Source organism: Cylas formicarius, unplaced genomic scaffold (assembly GCF_029955315.1).
Source record: "Cylas formicarius isolate icCylForm1 unplaced genomic scaffold, icCylForm1.1 PGA_scaffold_12__32_contigs__length_19106922, whole genome shotgun sequence".
In the NCBI taxonomy this organism is placed as follows: domain Eukaryota; kingdom Metazoa; phylum Arthropoda; class Insecta; order Coleoptera; family Brentidae; genus Cylas; species Cylas formicarius.
Window position 1 is genome coordinate 14,324,949 of NW_026844225.1, and position 16,062 is coordinate 14,341,010.

General features: G+C 33.9%; 1 protein-coding gene across 1 annotated transcript; it reads right to left on the minus strand.

The window, feature by feature from the left end:
* Window positions 1-47: 47 nt before the first annotated feature.
* LOC132708670 (KICSTOR complex protein SZT2-like) lies at window positions 48-15,611 on the minus strand. The gene is made up of 33 exons (XM_060681149.1): window positions 15,287-15,611; window positions 15,060-15,238; window positions 14,760-15,005; window positions 14,475-14,705; window positions 14,267-14,420; window positions 13,917-14,137; window positions 13,757-13,863; window positions 13,575-13,698; window positions 13,381-13,516; window positions 13,060-13,321; window positions 12,842-13,007; window positions 12,560-12,778; window positions 12,165-12,502; window positions 11,514-11,823; window positions 11,272-11,459; window positions 10,532-11,218; window positions 8,242-9,096; window positions 7,562-8,085; window positions 7,371-7,509; window positions 7,091-7,314; window positions 6,777-7,041; window positions 6,556-6,721; window positions 6,211-6,501; window positions 3,575-4,762; window positions 3,352-3,516; window positions 3,067-3,295; window positions 2,687-3,017; window positions 2,462-2,636; window positions 2,191-2,404; window positions 1,307-1,595; window positions 905-1,254; window positions 434-759; window positions 48-386 (listed from the first exon to the last, which is right to left on the minus strand). The coding sequence occupies exons 1-33, from the start codon at window positions 15,342-15,344 to the stop codon at window positions 249-251; spliced, it is 9,495 nt and encodes a 3,164-aa protein (XP_060537132.1). The 5' UTR covers window positions 15,345-15,611; the 3' UTR covers window positions 48-248.
* Window positions 15,612-16,062: the final 451 nt, after the last annotated feature.

The following is a 16,062-nucleotide window of genomic DNA, read 5'->3' on the forward strand; positions in this document are numbered from 1 at the left end:
GAAACCGAGGAAAAAAAACTCGGAGGAAAACAATATAAAATCCAAGTTTATTATATGGCACAATAAAAAAAATATTTATTACAGTATACTACACGTCAAAAAATATCAGGCACAATGCGTAATGTATCACAGTATACTGAGCTTAGGACATTAATTATAAAATAAAATGACATATAATCGCTCCAAAAATAAAATATTATTTTAACAAATCAAAGACGGTTCCACATATTAAACCTACACCCCCTTAACTAGTTGGAAATCATTCCAGACCACAAATAAAAACAAATGCAATTAACGAATCCGTCACAAAGTGACTTTTGGTATCCCATCCCTAACGGATCGGCATCCTCCTGCTTATGAGGCTCTCTGTAGACTACATACAAATCCTAAAACCGCAAATAAATCCTAAAAATATCGTTCCTTAAACACTCACCCCTCTAGATGTGTGGAAATCTAAAGATAAAAGCATGAACGCTCCAAAATAACGAGGATGGAGGATTACGTAATAAACGACATTGCCATCGGATGAAGAAAATTGTCTGTGTTGATCGGCATATTTAACTAACAAAAGTTTAGCCAAGCCCTGATACCACGCGAGCGGATGGTTGAGCAACGGTCCTAAATTTGGATATAAATGACCCAGATGTCGCAATTTCGCGAAATTTTTTAATTCAATAAACTCCTCAAACGTCAGTAAATTGGTTTCTTGGGGTGATATAAGTCTATTCCAAAGTAAATTTGTTCTGCAGTGAATCATGCCTAAAATTAAAACAATGAATTTACCAAACCAAACTAATTTTATAGCAATATTATTCCATTATTCCAAGAACTAAGCAAGTCAACCAGGCATTTTGAAAATACACCCGACAACGGCGAATACCAAAAGAAAAACTGAATGACATACCTTTAGCGACCATATCTCTGATCTCATTTTGAGTGTGCTTCGCCTTTTCCATTATTAATTTTTGCATTAGTTGCTCATGGGACGAATAATAACCCAAATAATTGACAGATTCTTGATAAATTGCAACAGATGGTAGACTATTGGCACTAGACTGGTCATCCAATTTACTCGAATTCTTATCCATCTCGTCGGACGTCGTTTCCCCACTCTCTTCATTGGATTCCATCTTGGTCAAGCTCGATTCGGCATCGCTTATGGTTCTCTCCAGGGTACCATACGACGTGTAAGTTGAGGAGACGGTGCGAAATTTTCCTAACTGCTTTTCTATTTCGGACGTCGGATATGTTTCTCTAAGGAATTGTAAAAACCTTTACGTTAGCTGGGGTTATTTTTTAACCTTACCGCTTGGATGTCAGTATTAAATAGTATATTAAATGCAGCACATTATCGGTAGGTTTAAAAGGCGCGCAGACATTGGAGACCACGACGGTGACGTCAAAATCGTCTGTATGTTGCTGATCTTGTGAGTCTTTATACGAAATTTTATGATTAGTGGATACTTTTACTAAAATAAATTCAGCTTCACAGTCGTCGATTTCGAGAACTTTAAAACCGTAATGACCCACATTTATTAATAAATAATCAAACAATTGTTTGCCTTCTGTAACCAAATCTTCTATTACCAGCATATCTAAAACAGAAAATTAAAAAACGTGGTTGGTGGGTTGTGTGGAAATTATTGTTTATTATAATCCTCCATTTAATACAAGTTGAAAAAGATAACATTTCTTATATCAAATAATACTAAATGTTTTGACTTATCTCTAGTCGCTGAAAAAAAGATATCCATTTACAAAAAATGTTAACTGTTACTGGGGGGCTGGGGGAGGGGGTGCACAGTTTTTTATTGACAGTGACCAACTTTTAAAAATTAAATAGAACTTATATTATTTCAGACACGGATTCCTCATAAGAATTAGGAGTGACCTTCTGTAAAATATTCTATAGGTCAACTTTTTTAAATTAGCATATAATAGTAGTTTAGTGGGAATAAATAAAAACATTTTATAAATTTGAGAAACCAAAGATAATATCATAATATTTAATTTCAGTTGCTTAGTTGGGTTGCTAATATACAGGGTGATCTCAGAAGTCAATACATATATACATAATAAAATTAAAAAATTTCGATTATTGACTTAGCCTTTAAAAGATATAAAGAGATAATTTTTTTTGTAAATTGGATATCAGGCAATGTGGAACATTCTATACTTAATTGAATATACCTGTATGGACGAGGTTCCTGGCAAAATTGGGGGCCTTATTGTAATATTTAAGAAAGTGATCCAAAAATTGTCGAACGTTATATTTTTCGCACAGTTTTCCAGGAAGTCCGGACAAATAATTATACATCGAACGCAGATGATAGTCGTAGGCGAACGAATGCAAGTGCATGAAAATTTTTACTTTGTCACACTCGTCCAGGAAACTTAGAGTAAACTAAAACCCAAATAAATTACCAGTCAAATACCAAACAAAGCATTTTATTCAAATTACCCCATTTACGGAAGCTCTGGAACTGATATTTTGCAACCGGTTGCATTCAATCGCGTGTAACTTGGTGACAAAAAACGGTTCATTAAAAGATGCAGTAAATATCAAAATTCCACCGATTATCGTCCTCTGGACATAAAATACCGAATTATATGCCGATTTGTCTTTAAGCCAAATACTAAAAGACAACAGTCATCTAAAATTACCAAAAACACTAAAGACTCTTACCCCAACGGCCCTTGGGGGCAATCTATTTGTAAGGGAGTAAACATTAGGGTATGTAAATAATTCCTATATTCGCAGAAAAATGAGTAACACAGTTCAGTATGCCAATGCTCCTGATGTTTGTCTGCCAATTTGTCTGCCATTTCCAAAGCCTGGGATGGATATAAAGAGTGGTCTCTAGTGGCAGCACACTTCAATCGCCATCTCGGCAAAAACAATAACGGGGTATGGCAATAATGTAAAATTCTGGAGTTTTGCATTAGCAAATTCAGTTGGGAAACCGACGTTGTACCTGTTCTTGATTGATACATAGAATGCAATTTTTTCATTTCGTCTAAAACGGTAATATTTTTTTTAACTCTTGGGATTTTTTAATATTTTACCTCTGGTTTTCTTCTCTAGCGATTTCATTTCCCTCATTTCTATAGTAAAAATAATAGTAATATCGTTGGATGTATATTTAGTAGTGCAAAAGCTGTCCCGAAAAGCCTCCAATACTGTAAGCAAATTAAATGTGGGATGCCGAGGTTTTTTCTGCAAATGGTCCTTTGGAAACTTGGTCATCATATCCAAATTACCTATCGCACTTAAGTAATTATTTGAGGACAGCATCTGAAATTTTATGAAGCCCGTAAAATGGGATAACTATCCAAATATACGCGACTTACAAAACATTTCCTGGTTAGAGGCTGATTATGGAACAACCCTAACTTTTGAGAAGTCACGGAACTTAAAAAACAAGAACGAACACATAGCCACTGACTTAAACTATGGCAGTTACTAATTAATTTTTCAATGCTGTCTTTAGCCCAGTTGTAAGTATAAATTACAACCTGAAACCATACAACTTAGAAAAGAGTGCTTTAAGTTCCCCAAACGAATTAGGCTTACGCTATCAGTCTCAACGGAAATCCAAAAAAATTTGTCTCTTGGTACGATCAAACTTCCAACACTAGCAGGTGCAAACTTTTGGGTACGCTGTATATCTGGTACATCGTGATCAAAATACATCTCAGTTTTGTGAAAATTTCTTGGCACAATTGCGTACTTCCTTATATAATTTGACGAAACGAATGGCACATACATTACTTTATTTAAACAATCCAAACTGTGGGTGGCGGTAGCTCGAAAAGCTTTGGGGTGGTCTTCCAACATAGAGACAAGCTCTTTAACGATCAACAACGGAAGATGATGATTGGCTAAATTTATTTTGTGCTGCTTAACTGATGGGGTATTTAAGGTGTGACCAAACTCCAGCCAGGAAGGCAAGTGTTTTGAATAAACAACGGACAAAACCCCACTGTCAATATCGTCTAGCGAATTATCAGTTTCAATATCATACGATATGGCTCTAGAAGTTTTGGGAGTTGGCTGAATCCTTTTACCATACTTTCTACCAGAATGTAAATGAGTATCAACTTTTTTTCTTATACAGTTTGCCGCAGCCGGTTTAATATTCTTTTCTGCGTTTAAATTAAGCTCGCAAATGAATTCCACTTCTTTTTGCAAATCCAAACCTAACGATTCAACTGCAACTCTTGTCGGTTTCGCATGTAAATGAGGTTTAAACTTCTCCTCGCACAAAGGTTTTTGCAGCAAATAATATTCCGTCACTACGTCCCACGTTGCTTGGCAAACAGCAGCTTTTAATTTTTTAGATAAATTCTCAATATTCACTTTTCCTTGCTTCCAAAGTCTAAATTCCAGATAAGAGTTCGGCAAAGTATCCGTAGATTCCAATATTTTCGAACTAACATTTCTTTCGTATTGAGCAGTTTCAAATATTTTCGCAATATTACTCTCAAGAGAATTAATCTCATCGACATCGGATTTATAAACAATAGCCAAAGCGATACAAGCTATGCCACAACTTCCGGAAGATGGACTACGACTTTGGTTGTAAATAAAAATATTATCGATATTTTTGCAGGCTTCAGTTTCGGTATAATCATTAAAATGATATTCCGGCCTTGCATCAGTGTACTTGGGAACATTCAAAAACTGCAGTAAATTTTGCTTCAGGTAATGAGCAAACGCATTAGACGCTAACCATTCCAAAGCAAATTGCTGAACGGACATCTAGGAGAAGTTCGCTGATTTAGTAGGGTAGTCCCAGAATTAGAAATACTCAACCGAATAATAAACCGAGAGATTGACAATAGATTTTGAATAATAATTTTTATTTATTTTATTTATAATTATCTATTAATCTTTAATATTTATTATATTTATTTGATTATTATTCTATTTATTATTATTTATTTAATTAATAATTAATTGTAAAGAAACCATGAGTTTTTAGTTATCATATAAATAACTAAGAAAAAAAAAGAATTATAAATAGTATACTTGCCTAATATTCCAATGCGAATAAATTACATAACAATTTTATTTCTTACAAAAATAATTCGTAACATTAACTTTCTTCTTTTATTATTAACACTTCATTTGGCGAGTCGATTGATTTTATTATTTTATAATTATTATAATTAAAGTCTAATAGCTAAATTAACAATTAAAACAGAGTCTTATTTAAAACTTTTGCAGGACCATAGAATATTTTTATAGATTCGATTTATCAATTATTTCATAAAGCAAACATAATGCTTATTTAAATTAACAGATTGCAATTAATGAAAATAATGAATAATTTAACAGAAGTTTTTTTTTTATTTATATATATTACTTATTACTTATATTTTTATTTATTAGTATTACTATTTCACAGTTCGCCAAAAAGACTTTACCAAGAATTTTACTCACTACTTCATTAAGCCAGTCAATTTCTATAAACACATTTTTTTACTAAAAATGGTAGCGATCTTTTGTGAAATAGATACGTAAGAAAAATAATAAATCCTTATATATTTTACGCCAAACAAGCTCTAAAAAGAGATCAAGTGTTATACTATACAGGATAATTCATAAAGAATGGGCAATCTCTAAGCTCCAAAATATTATGATTGAGTTTAACATCAACATCAACATCACTTGAGAAAATTTTTACACTATAACAATTAAATTAGCAATTTCGAATTCAAAACTTATTTGGACGTGCTCCTAGAGGGAGCTAGTTACACCGTATTATTTAGATAAATCCAAAATTGTTATTTTTAAATATTGCTTTTTAATTTGCTTTCCGTACATTTTCATCTTTTAAGAAAAAAAATACCTTGAACTTTTTAAATGCAAATAAGCCAAAAACCGACAAACAGCCTAAGCCGTTAATTAATGAAAAAATTGAAAATGAAATTTTAAATTTTCAATGGTCTGTATCTCCGAAACCAAACATTTTGGTCAGTTCATAAATTTCCTATTCTTTATGAATCACCCTGTATATTGTCTTAACCGACGTTAATTTATTTAAATATATGCGGAATATGTAATGTAAACATGCAAGTAAAGTGAGTTTTAACGACAATCTTGAATCACTTAATAATGCGCTTTTAATTTTTGTTTACATTATTTTTAAAATCCAATATCCAGCGTTTATCTCACGGTCCCTATATGACCATTAACGAACTTACCCGGATCGTTTGGTCGGGCTTATGGAAAGGTTTCTGTATAAAATGAACATCTTCAGGTGTGAGCGGACACATGGCATTTCTAGCTAGCATAACGGACAAAAAATCCAAAACAGCATCGTCCAACCTATTCTGAAGAACCTGAACCAAATCATATCGAACGTCGCTGCCAGCTGTCGTAATCCCATGCACTCTTAAAACCAATAAATCTTCGCTGACTCTATATTCCTTTTCCGCAAAAGTTCGACTTTCTCTTTCTCCGAAAGATCTCACTCTAGGACGAATTATATCAGACTGCAATAAAGGCAAATTTTTAAAAAATCCAAATTCTTTTTCTAACGTCCTTACAAGAACTATAGACGAAATGCTCTGATCCGATTGAGCTAAACTATGTTTATGTCCTAACGGTAAAGACACAATGGATGGACTTCTCGATACAAGTTCATTTTCACTTTCTATCGTTCTCGGCGTCATATTTTTGCTAATCACTGCACCATTGACGCTTTCGTACAGCCTAGAAGTGTTTATTAGAAAAAGAAAAAAAAAGGGGGGGAGGTTATTATTAGCACCTTAAGTAAAAAACATTGCCTTCGTTGTCGCTGTAAACAAACATATTGTGCCTATTCAAAACGGAGAACTTGTCCAAAAAATTTTTCAAAGCCAAAATGCCTCTCGAAACGTTCGATTTGCCACCCGAACCGCTTTTCAACCGTGGATGTAGGATAAGGGATTTTTCCCAAACTATCGGACAACTGAAGTACCCCGGCTTGAAATTCAAAGACGCTTCCGACATAGAAGTCGAACATACAGCCAAATCAGAGTCGTCACTAGAATCTGGTGGAAGAAAGTTAGCACAAAGTTACATAAGAATCCCGGAACGTACCATCCGGATGTTTTAACTTATTATAGGATGGATTTCTAGATATCGAGGGATTAGTTTGTGGACTATCATCGGGCTCTAAAACAAGGTCGCATGTCTTGGTTTCGTACAAGGACTGTAGCAACAACAATTGATTGACTTTTTTACACAGACTTCTTATAGAGTCGCAAAGCGTTTGCTCAATTTCTAAATACGCATCCACTATGGTTGTCGGCAACTCCAAAAATCTGGAAAATATAATTCCAATTTTCCGGAAAATCTAATGGTACCCACAACAACCCACCTACAGTGAAAATATACAGTAACCATATCTTGTTCGACTTTCATTATCAGCCAAAAATTAGGTAAATGTGGTCGCTTATTACTTAAAGCATTCAACCAGTCGAAATTGTCATCATCTTCGCTTATATCCTCATCATATCCTAGAAGTAACAGTTAACAATCTCGAACCTTGTCATGATAAGACAAACATACCCCCATCTGTCCCCATTTCACTGTCGTGCGTACTAATATCACTTTGCTGCGATATAGTGTCATCTTTATGCACGTAAAGATCATTTAAAATTGGGGAATCCGCTTTAAATAATTCGTGTACATCCAGAGGAAATACGTCACGTATATCCTGATAGTCGTGAATCGGTATTAATTCCTCGCTCTTGTCACTTTTGCAAAAATAATAATAACCGTATTTTTGGCAAAGCTTATACCCCTCTGGAAGTGCCATTTTACTAAATTCGTCGATAAATTTGACGCGGCTTTGACTTGTAGTGTACACAAAATTTAAATTAATTTTATCTAACCGGCAAGTTATTCTCATTGGGTATCCATCCAATACATGTTTTGTCACAAAATTAAAAGTATCATTATCAACGCTGTCCAAATCTAAAAGGGTCGCGCATATCTCATCCGTTAAAATCCATTTAATTTCATCACACAAATTGACTACTGCCTTTTTCTGAGGTTCTGATAGATTTCTTAGACGCGTTTGTTCTATATATCTATAATTGAAGCAAAAATATGAACACCACACCACTAAACTATAGTATAAGTTTTGACCATCCCAAAAAACCTCCAACAAAAGTGAGTAATAGTTTTCCATGTGGCCAATTTGCATTAAACACACCATTTTTCAAAAAAAAGAAATAAAAACTTACTCTGAAGCGCAACTGGTATCAGATATGGAACTAATGCTTCTCTGGATACCCTCTGAGCAGAAGGACGTCGTTCGCAGACCTTGTGCCGAATATTCCATAGTAATATTCTGAATATCCGGGGGAAGAGTAAGGCAAAGAATATCCAGTGTAACACGAAGCTTGCATGATTCCAGATACTCTACAGTTGAGTCCAAATTCTGAATAAGTTCTCCTAAACATGTCGGCAATAATCTGATGGATGTATTTGCATGGCCGCCATCATTGTATCTTAATGTACAAATCAAATGCAAAAACAAAGGGCTGAGTTCGCTGAACTTTGGTAACTCGGTCAAAGCTTCCGAACAAGTGCTAAAATCTTTTTCAGACTTAAATTCGACATCTGACACAGATATTTCATCATCGCTGTCGTTTAAAGCACCCTTTGCCTGAATATCCGAAATATGTTTGTAGTAATAGTATTCTGAGTGAGTTGGAATCCGATTGAAGGACGAGGCTATCATTTTAAAGAACTTATCTTTTATAAGCATGTGAAGGGGCTTCAATTCACTGCAAGGATGAGCTTGATGTAAAGTCTTAATCGACAATTTATCCTCCTTATTTTGCTTTAAGTGGGCACATACGTGGCTAATATATTCTGTTATATCAATTTCTATAACATCATCTTCACACATATCCATCACCGCCTGAACATCGCTAATATGTACATAAATGTCCATATGCAAAGCCATAAACAGGGACTGTGTGAAACATTTTAAATGGGATAAAACTAGGGCAGTGCAATGTTCCTTCACGTTTTTTAAATCCGGTGGGTCTGCTGTATCTTCGGAATTTTCGTTAGCATCCCCACTATTAAGCCTAAAAAAACGCAGCATTTAACTTTCCAAAATTATTTTTTTTAATGTCTTTAATAAATAGATATTATCACAATTTTAATTAAATATTATTAAAGAAATAAATATATATGTATAAAATTAATCTAACATATTTATAAATATTTTACTGTCGTTTGTCTAATAAAAGTACTTTACTAACAATTGTATCCGATAAAGGTAAACGGAAAAAAGACATTACCAAACGATCCAAAAAAATTTTCGGCATCGATATTCAACCTGCGCATGCGCTGGTCATTTTAAACGTGGTTGTCAGTTTGTGAGTTTGAGCATTTTGATTGTAGCTGTGGCATTTTTCCATTACATTTTCAAGAAAACACGAAATAAGCGTGTGGAGGTCGCTTTTTTTTACAGTGTAGGTTAATAAGTGAAGTCGAACCGCTTAACGGGAGACTATTTTACCGCATTTCGATCGGCATATTTAATTTATCTAGTACCCATATGGGAATACTTGATACTGTTGATAATATAATTTGTACAATAATCCACTAAGCAGAGGGTGGTCAAAATGACGTCATTTACCAAACACCAAATGACGAAAGTGATGTTGAATTGACTTACTAATGTCTCAGACGAATGATGTCATTTAAGTGACGTCTTTTTACGTTAATTACTATCGTCAATTTTTGTCACTTAAGTGAAATGTTTTTTACGTCAACTTAAAATCAGATTTTGTTCTTTTTGCCTTGGGGAAAATCGAAACTAAATCGCACAGAAACTGCCGATTTAAATTACATAGAATATACTAACGGAAGTATAATATTATATTTTTATTATTATATTTTTCATTTCTACTCACCCTGTATAAACGATTCGAACTAACTTCAAGTATAGGAAAAATAACTGTACTGTACCAAATTGTTGGCATAATAAAATTACAGCTGTCAAAAACGAAACGGCGTCAAAAGCATAAGGTATTGGACAAAGTGCATATAACCATAACAATCCTACGTTAGGTTATTAAATATAAAAGGAAGTATCTAATAATATCATATATACAGGGTGTTCCATTTAAAAATATAAGTTTGATTTCCCACATATTTATGAATCACCCTGTATATTCCAAAATATTTTTTAATTGTTTCTTTTAGTCTAGTCTATAACTTTTATATTTAACATTTTTCTCTAAAAAAAATCCAAATTGACACCTTCTAGTTAGATATATTCTCCTACATCATGGTTTTAAATAGAAAAAAGAATCAAGTCATTTTATGACGACAGTCGGAGGTTATTTTTGTGATGAAGACATCCTTTTTTTGACGTCAATTTGAGGTGTTTTTCGGACTACTGGCGAGTAGCGACCACTTATGGTTCGAAAATTACGTCACTTTGACGAACCTCTGCAACGCGGGAAAGCAAGACGTAATGACTAAATGTTAATAAAAATTAATAAAAATTACCTGATGCAGTCCTCTTGAATAAAATCTGAGAATTTGAACCGATGATCTTCAAAGTAATCGTCCACTTTACGGTGGTTCGCTAGATGATCGCTATCTATATATGAATTAATAAGTAGCTTCAATGGACAATCATACACATAAATTGGAAGACAAGCAGAATTGGGAGTGTTGAGGGGTACATCGCTAACATTACTGCTCCTTGAAGGTGTTCTTTCAACGGTTTCGACATTTTCATGGACTGGAATGTTATGCGATTGCTGGCCTACGAGATTAACGAGATCCTCTACGGAAGCCGGAAGAAAAGTTAGTATAACATGGGTAACAGAAACTCCTCTCAAAAAACATTTCCACATTACGCTCCGGTCGGGTTTGATTGTTTTTTCAGCAAGAGGGCAGGAATGGTGAGATTTGTCCACGTGCCTTGTGAAAACTTCTTGAGTAAACATATCACATTTTTCTTTATCTAGCTCTATTTCTTTACTGTGCAATAAGCGAAAAATTTGAAATATGCTATCCAACAAAATGCTGTTGGCATTATTCGTATTACGGTTCTTAGCTGTACGTTTTTCTTCCTTTAACACGGAAAATAATAATTCAGTCTGCCGACACATCGGTAAAATACGAACAGGGTCGAATTTAAATGGAATGTGTTCAATACGTGGTGTAACTATCGGATACCACGGCGATCTGAAACCCTTTAAATATTATCTCAACACACTAAACTTATTTATCGATTTTACCCATTTTCAGGTACCTCTGGGCCTTCTAAAAAACGTATTTTTTCAATCCTACGGGCGAAATCTTTTTTCACAGAACTATTAACGGCAGTACTCATAGTCGCGTCACTTGGACTCTTGTCTTGACACATGAGACTCATATGTTCCATAGTGAGCAAAACATTAATGCACCGAAAATCCACTCTACTTATCTTAAAGTATTTACCGCAAATAAGATACTTTTGTGAAAAAAATATTAACCTTACCGCATCCGCAATTTGATAATAATTCCTGTGGTCAATATAATTTATTCTGGAGTTCGTTGGTATCACTTTTCCATGGTGTGGCTCTATCCAAACTTCTGTGATCATTTGCATTTCCCCTTCGACGTCGGAAATATGTTCATTTTCATCATCTGAAGTGCTATAATAATCCTCCCCCCACCATGCACAGTGTGGGGGAAACAAAACATATTGAACAATACAGCTAGCTTGTGGTTCCAACGTCACTTCCAAAACCATCGTTACTATACCAGATGATGAATGAGCAAAACTGTAACCTTCATTCAATCTGATTCTGAAATAATCATTTTCAACAAATCAAAAAATTTTCTTTACCAAGTAACGGTGTTCAACTCAATATATTAAATCACTATTTGTAGGAACATGTTCTTGGTTTGCGTTCTCTCCATATAGCTACTAGATGATAATATCGACATGAAATTTTCAAGAAAAACTTGAGTTAACGAGTTAAAAGTGTGAACATTGCTGTTTAGAGAGAAAATAAAGCAAAGTAAGTTATTGTGTGTAATTTAGGAGCAGCGCTGTACGAAAATGTTATGGCCGTGTGAGACGTGAATTTTACGGCACCATATTGTTTGGTAGCTATATGGTGCTATGCTAATATATATAAATTACCTGGTCAATATATTTAGTATCCGTGAAAGTGACGCATCCGAGAGTCTATTATTGGGATAATAAGTTGCACTCCATATCCATCTCTTGTGAAACAAATAACGTGACAACGTAGTAAATAATGACCCATGAACAGGAGATAGGAAGCAATTGGAATTTTGAGGAGGTTGCGTGCCATCCGGAAATATAACTGTGGTATAATTGCTGGGTATCCGTTCATATCTAATTAGAATTTTCTCCAGGGGCTTTTGTAACAACACGCAACAAGGGGCACCTTTATTTTTATGAGTATTAGCTAAGTAAGATAATGAAGAAAGTTCAATTTTCAGTTCTTCACAGACCTAAATTATAAATAAAGCAAATCAGCTAATGTTTGGAAAACTTAAAATCTAACTTACTCTGTGTCTGATAAATCCAGATGTATTGGTAGAAAAGGCTAAATTAAGTACAGCACATGGAAATTTTGAGCTAACTCTAATAATGCAGAATCCTATAGGTGATTTATCATAATCTCGTAATAAAAGTCTAACATATGTGTGGTTATCCAGTAAGGCAAATGACGACCATTCCCTCAACATTTCATACAAGGCTGTTACTGCTTGTCTGCATTGCACAACCTAAATTATTTAAGGAAGAAGTAGGAATCTTGTTTATAAAAAAGCACAATTTAGTTTAGGTACCTGATATCTTTGGGAGGAATTTGCTACATGTAAATGTTTTGGTAAAGGAGTATCGTGCCTTAAAATAAGAGAAATCTTGTGTACATGAAACCACTTGCGCCAATTATTGGTTTCCATTTGACAAATGTTTTGCCATGCATTTGCGAATTTTAAGTAAGATGTATCCCTAAAAAAATGTCATTTACCAAGTTAAAAATTTAATTTTACAATCAATAGACCTTGGACTTAAGCTTAACTTTATTGAGTCAGAAAAGTTAGCATTGTTTGTAGTAAACACTGAAATACCGTTCTTTACACTTTCAGGTAATGTATACCAGTCTTTACTGTGCTGAAATCCACTCAGCTGGCAAGCTAAATTTAAATCACCAGAGGAAAGCTGACTTAATCTACTCCAAAACCTCTGTGTGATCACCTGCCTATAGGCTGATTTAATCTCCTTTTTAATAAGACAAGTCATATCATGAAGAAACTCGTAAGGAGCTGAGAAAATAACATCAATCACTTCATAGGTAGCACTATTTAAAATTGCTTTGCCTCACCTGAAACATGCACCTCAAAATGGGTTGAATTCTTGTTGGTAGGCCAGGTGGAACTTAAATTGTAGTGAATGTAAATGGAGGCTTTCCACTGAAGTATTAATTTAATTTCCAAATTGTTGTTCATGTAAAATATATTCTACAAAAAAAATGCGATTAGAGTCAAAACAAAACCATTAAAAAATAAAGTAATTTACATCAACAGTAAATCCTTCCCTCATTCTTCTAGCTAAAAGTAGTAAAATAGAAGCATTTGTACTTTCTTCAGTCTGTCGTTTCGATAATAAAGTAGGCAATTTCTGATAGAAGAATGACTCATTTCTGAAAAGAAAATTGCAATAATTTCATTAAGAATATCAACTTTCTTGTATTTACTTACATTGAGCTATCACAGTTCTTTAAGAAGGCAAGGTTATTAGTACTGTGGAAGGACCATAGCAAAAAGATTTCTTGATAAATATTTATGGACAAAGATGTGTCATGTGTCTACAAATATACTATCAAATACACCAATAAGGTTCATGGCAAAGTACACTCACCACGGCAGGAAATATCTCTAAACATGTACCCAGGGTACACTGAGAAAAAAAATAAAGTAAATCTGTATAAAACACAAATCCAGCACTAAAGTTAGGGCGGAAATTAGATCCCACTTTTAAAAATGAAACTGATATGGCATCATAATGCAATTGAAATAGCAATGTTTCCATTACATTAGAGTCGGGCATCGCAACAATCCCATCTGTAATGACTAGAATATCTAAAATTAAATATATTTTAGAGTGTGAATCAGAAAAACTGCCTAAGATATCCTTGAGACCAATATGAAATATTAAGTTGGGCCTCTCAATGTTAAATGCATTGTTAAGCTCTAAAACAAAATACTTACGACTTAAAGTAGTTTCTGGTAAAAGAGATATGGCTAACATTGAGTACCTAAGCATATTAACAAAATTTGCATCAGGTGTCACCATTGGTATTTTTGGCATTTTCCTGGATTCAGGAATGTCAAACAAATCACCCACAATTCCCTCATAAGATGCCTAGAAGGATTTTAGAAAATATAAAAATGTAAAGCATAATAATTTATACTGTACTCTCTGAAAATCAATCTGATCTAATGCTGTTGCACATACATCAGCAATTTTCCCTTCCAGCATATGAAAATGTGTTTCAACACACTTAATTATCTCAGTTACATTTTTTGGAGTCATTTGAATTCCTTTCAATATGACTTGCTGAGCAGGAGTGATAAAAAATGGGGTATTGGCCATAATAGTTAAATAGATGCAAGGCTGAAAAACTAATGTATTCCCTGGTACAGTGAACTAAAACAAACTTTCAATTTTAATAAGATGTTACAATATTAAGCAAATACTAACCTGTTTGGATAATCCATGTATGCTATTTTTAAAACATTGAAGAATTTCATCAAAGAGGACTTGTCCCTTAAATAAATCAACATTTGAATGACTGGGGCTCATATCTAAGCAATAAACAAATCTGTAACTATGTGCTACAAATTTTAACTCAGTGCGGTATGTAACTAGAAACCTATTGCATTTTAAATTTGGATTCTGTTCCCTTGGTATTGCAGAGATAACTTCCAAATGTTGGGCATTGTCATACTGAAATTGAATCATGTCACTTTATAATAAAAAACTATTTAAGCATGTATTTACTGATTTGGGATTTGGGAGACTAATGGTGGTGTTTAAGTGATCCAAAAGCCATTGTAGCCTAGCAGCACGTGAAACTGGTACATTTTTTGGCAGTAACAAATAAATAATCTTTGCTTCAAGAAATTCGGGCTGAATGTCTTGACTAAAAAGGAAATCTTCTGGACAATACCGCCCATGCTCTAAAATGTGAATTAAAAAGTCTATTATGCCTGTTGATAAATAATCACCAGAAACTGATAATTCAACACCTTCATCTGAGCACTGACTTTGAGAGTCAAATTCCATTATAATACATATTCTAAAAATTATCTAGGTGTGTTAGAGATCTGCTGCAAAGAAATTGGGTGATATATAGCTAGGGGCTGCTATGAAAGCACTGTATCAATTTGCTGTCCAACAAAGAATTTATAGTTCATACATTTAAATTAAGTTGTCTTTATGCCGAGATAAGTCAACAAAGTCAACAAACAACTACTCCCTATCGGAAAAATATAAATAACCATTAGTAAAATTAGCAAAACAAGTTACATCATAAAACATAACCTAAGTCAGTCTTTGTCATGTTTCTGACAGTACCGACAGACAATTCATAAGACACAATATACAGTTTGGTCAAATAAACTCCTTTTGGCGAGTGTAATGAAGTAGAACGGGCTTTTTACTTTAATTAGAAATTTTAATTCATTTTATAGGCAATTTTCGAACGGTATTTGCGACATGTCAAGATTTATAAATTGCGGCAAGAAATATGCAAATAATGAACACGAGTTACAAATCACAGCATAGTAAATCGCCTTTATTAATTGCAATATTTACAAATTTCTATTCGCCACTCATATTCAAAATTAGCCCATTGAAAATGTCGACTTATCTGGGGACTCTGTAACAAGTTGAGTATAAAGGCCTAGAGATGTAATTTTCAACCTTCATAAGGGGGCGTGTCCGTGTAACCTTTAAATGTAAATAAAATCAAACTCTGCGTTAACTTTGAAAAATATATTTA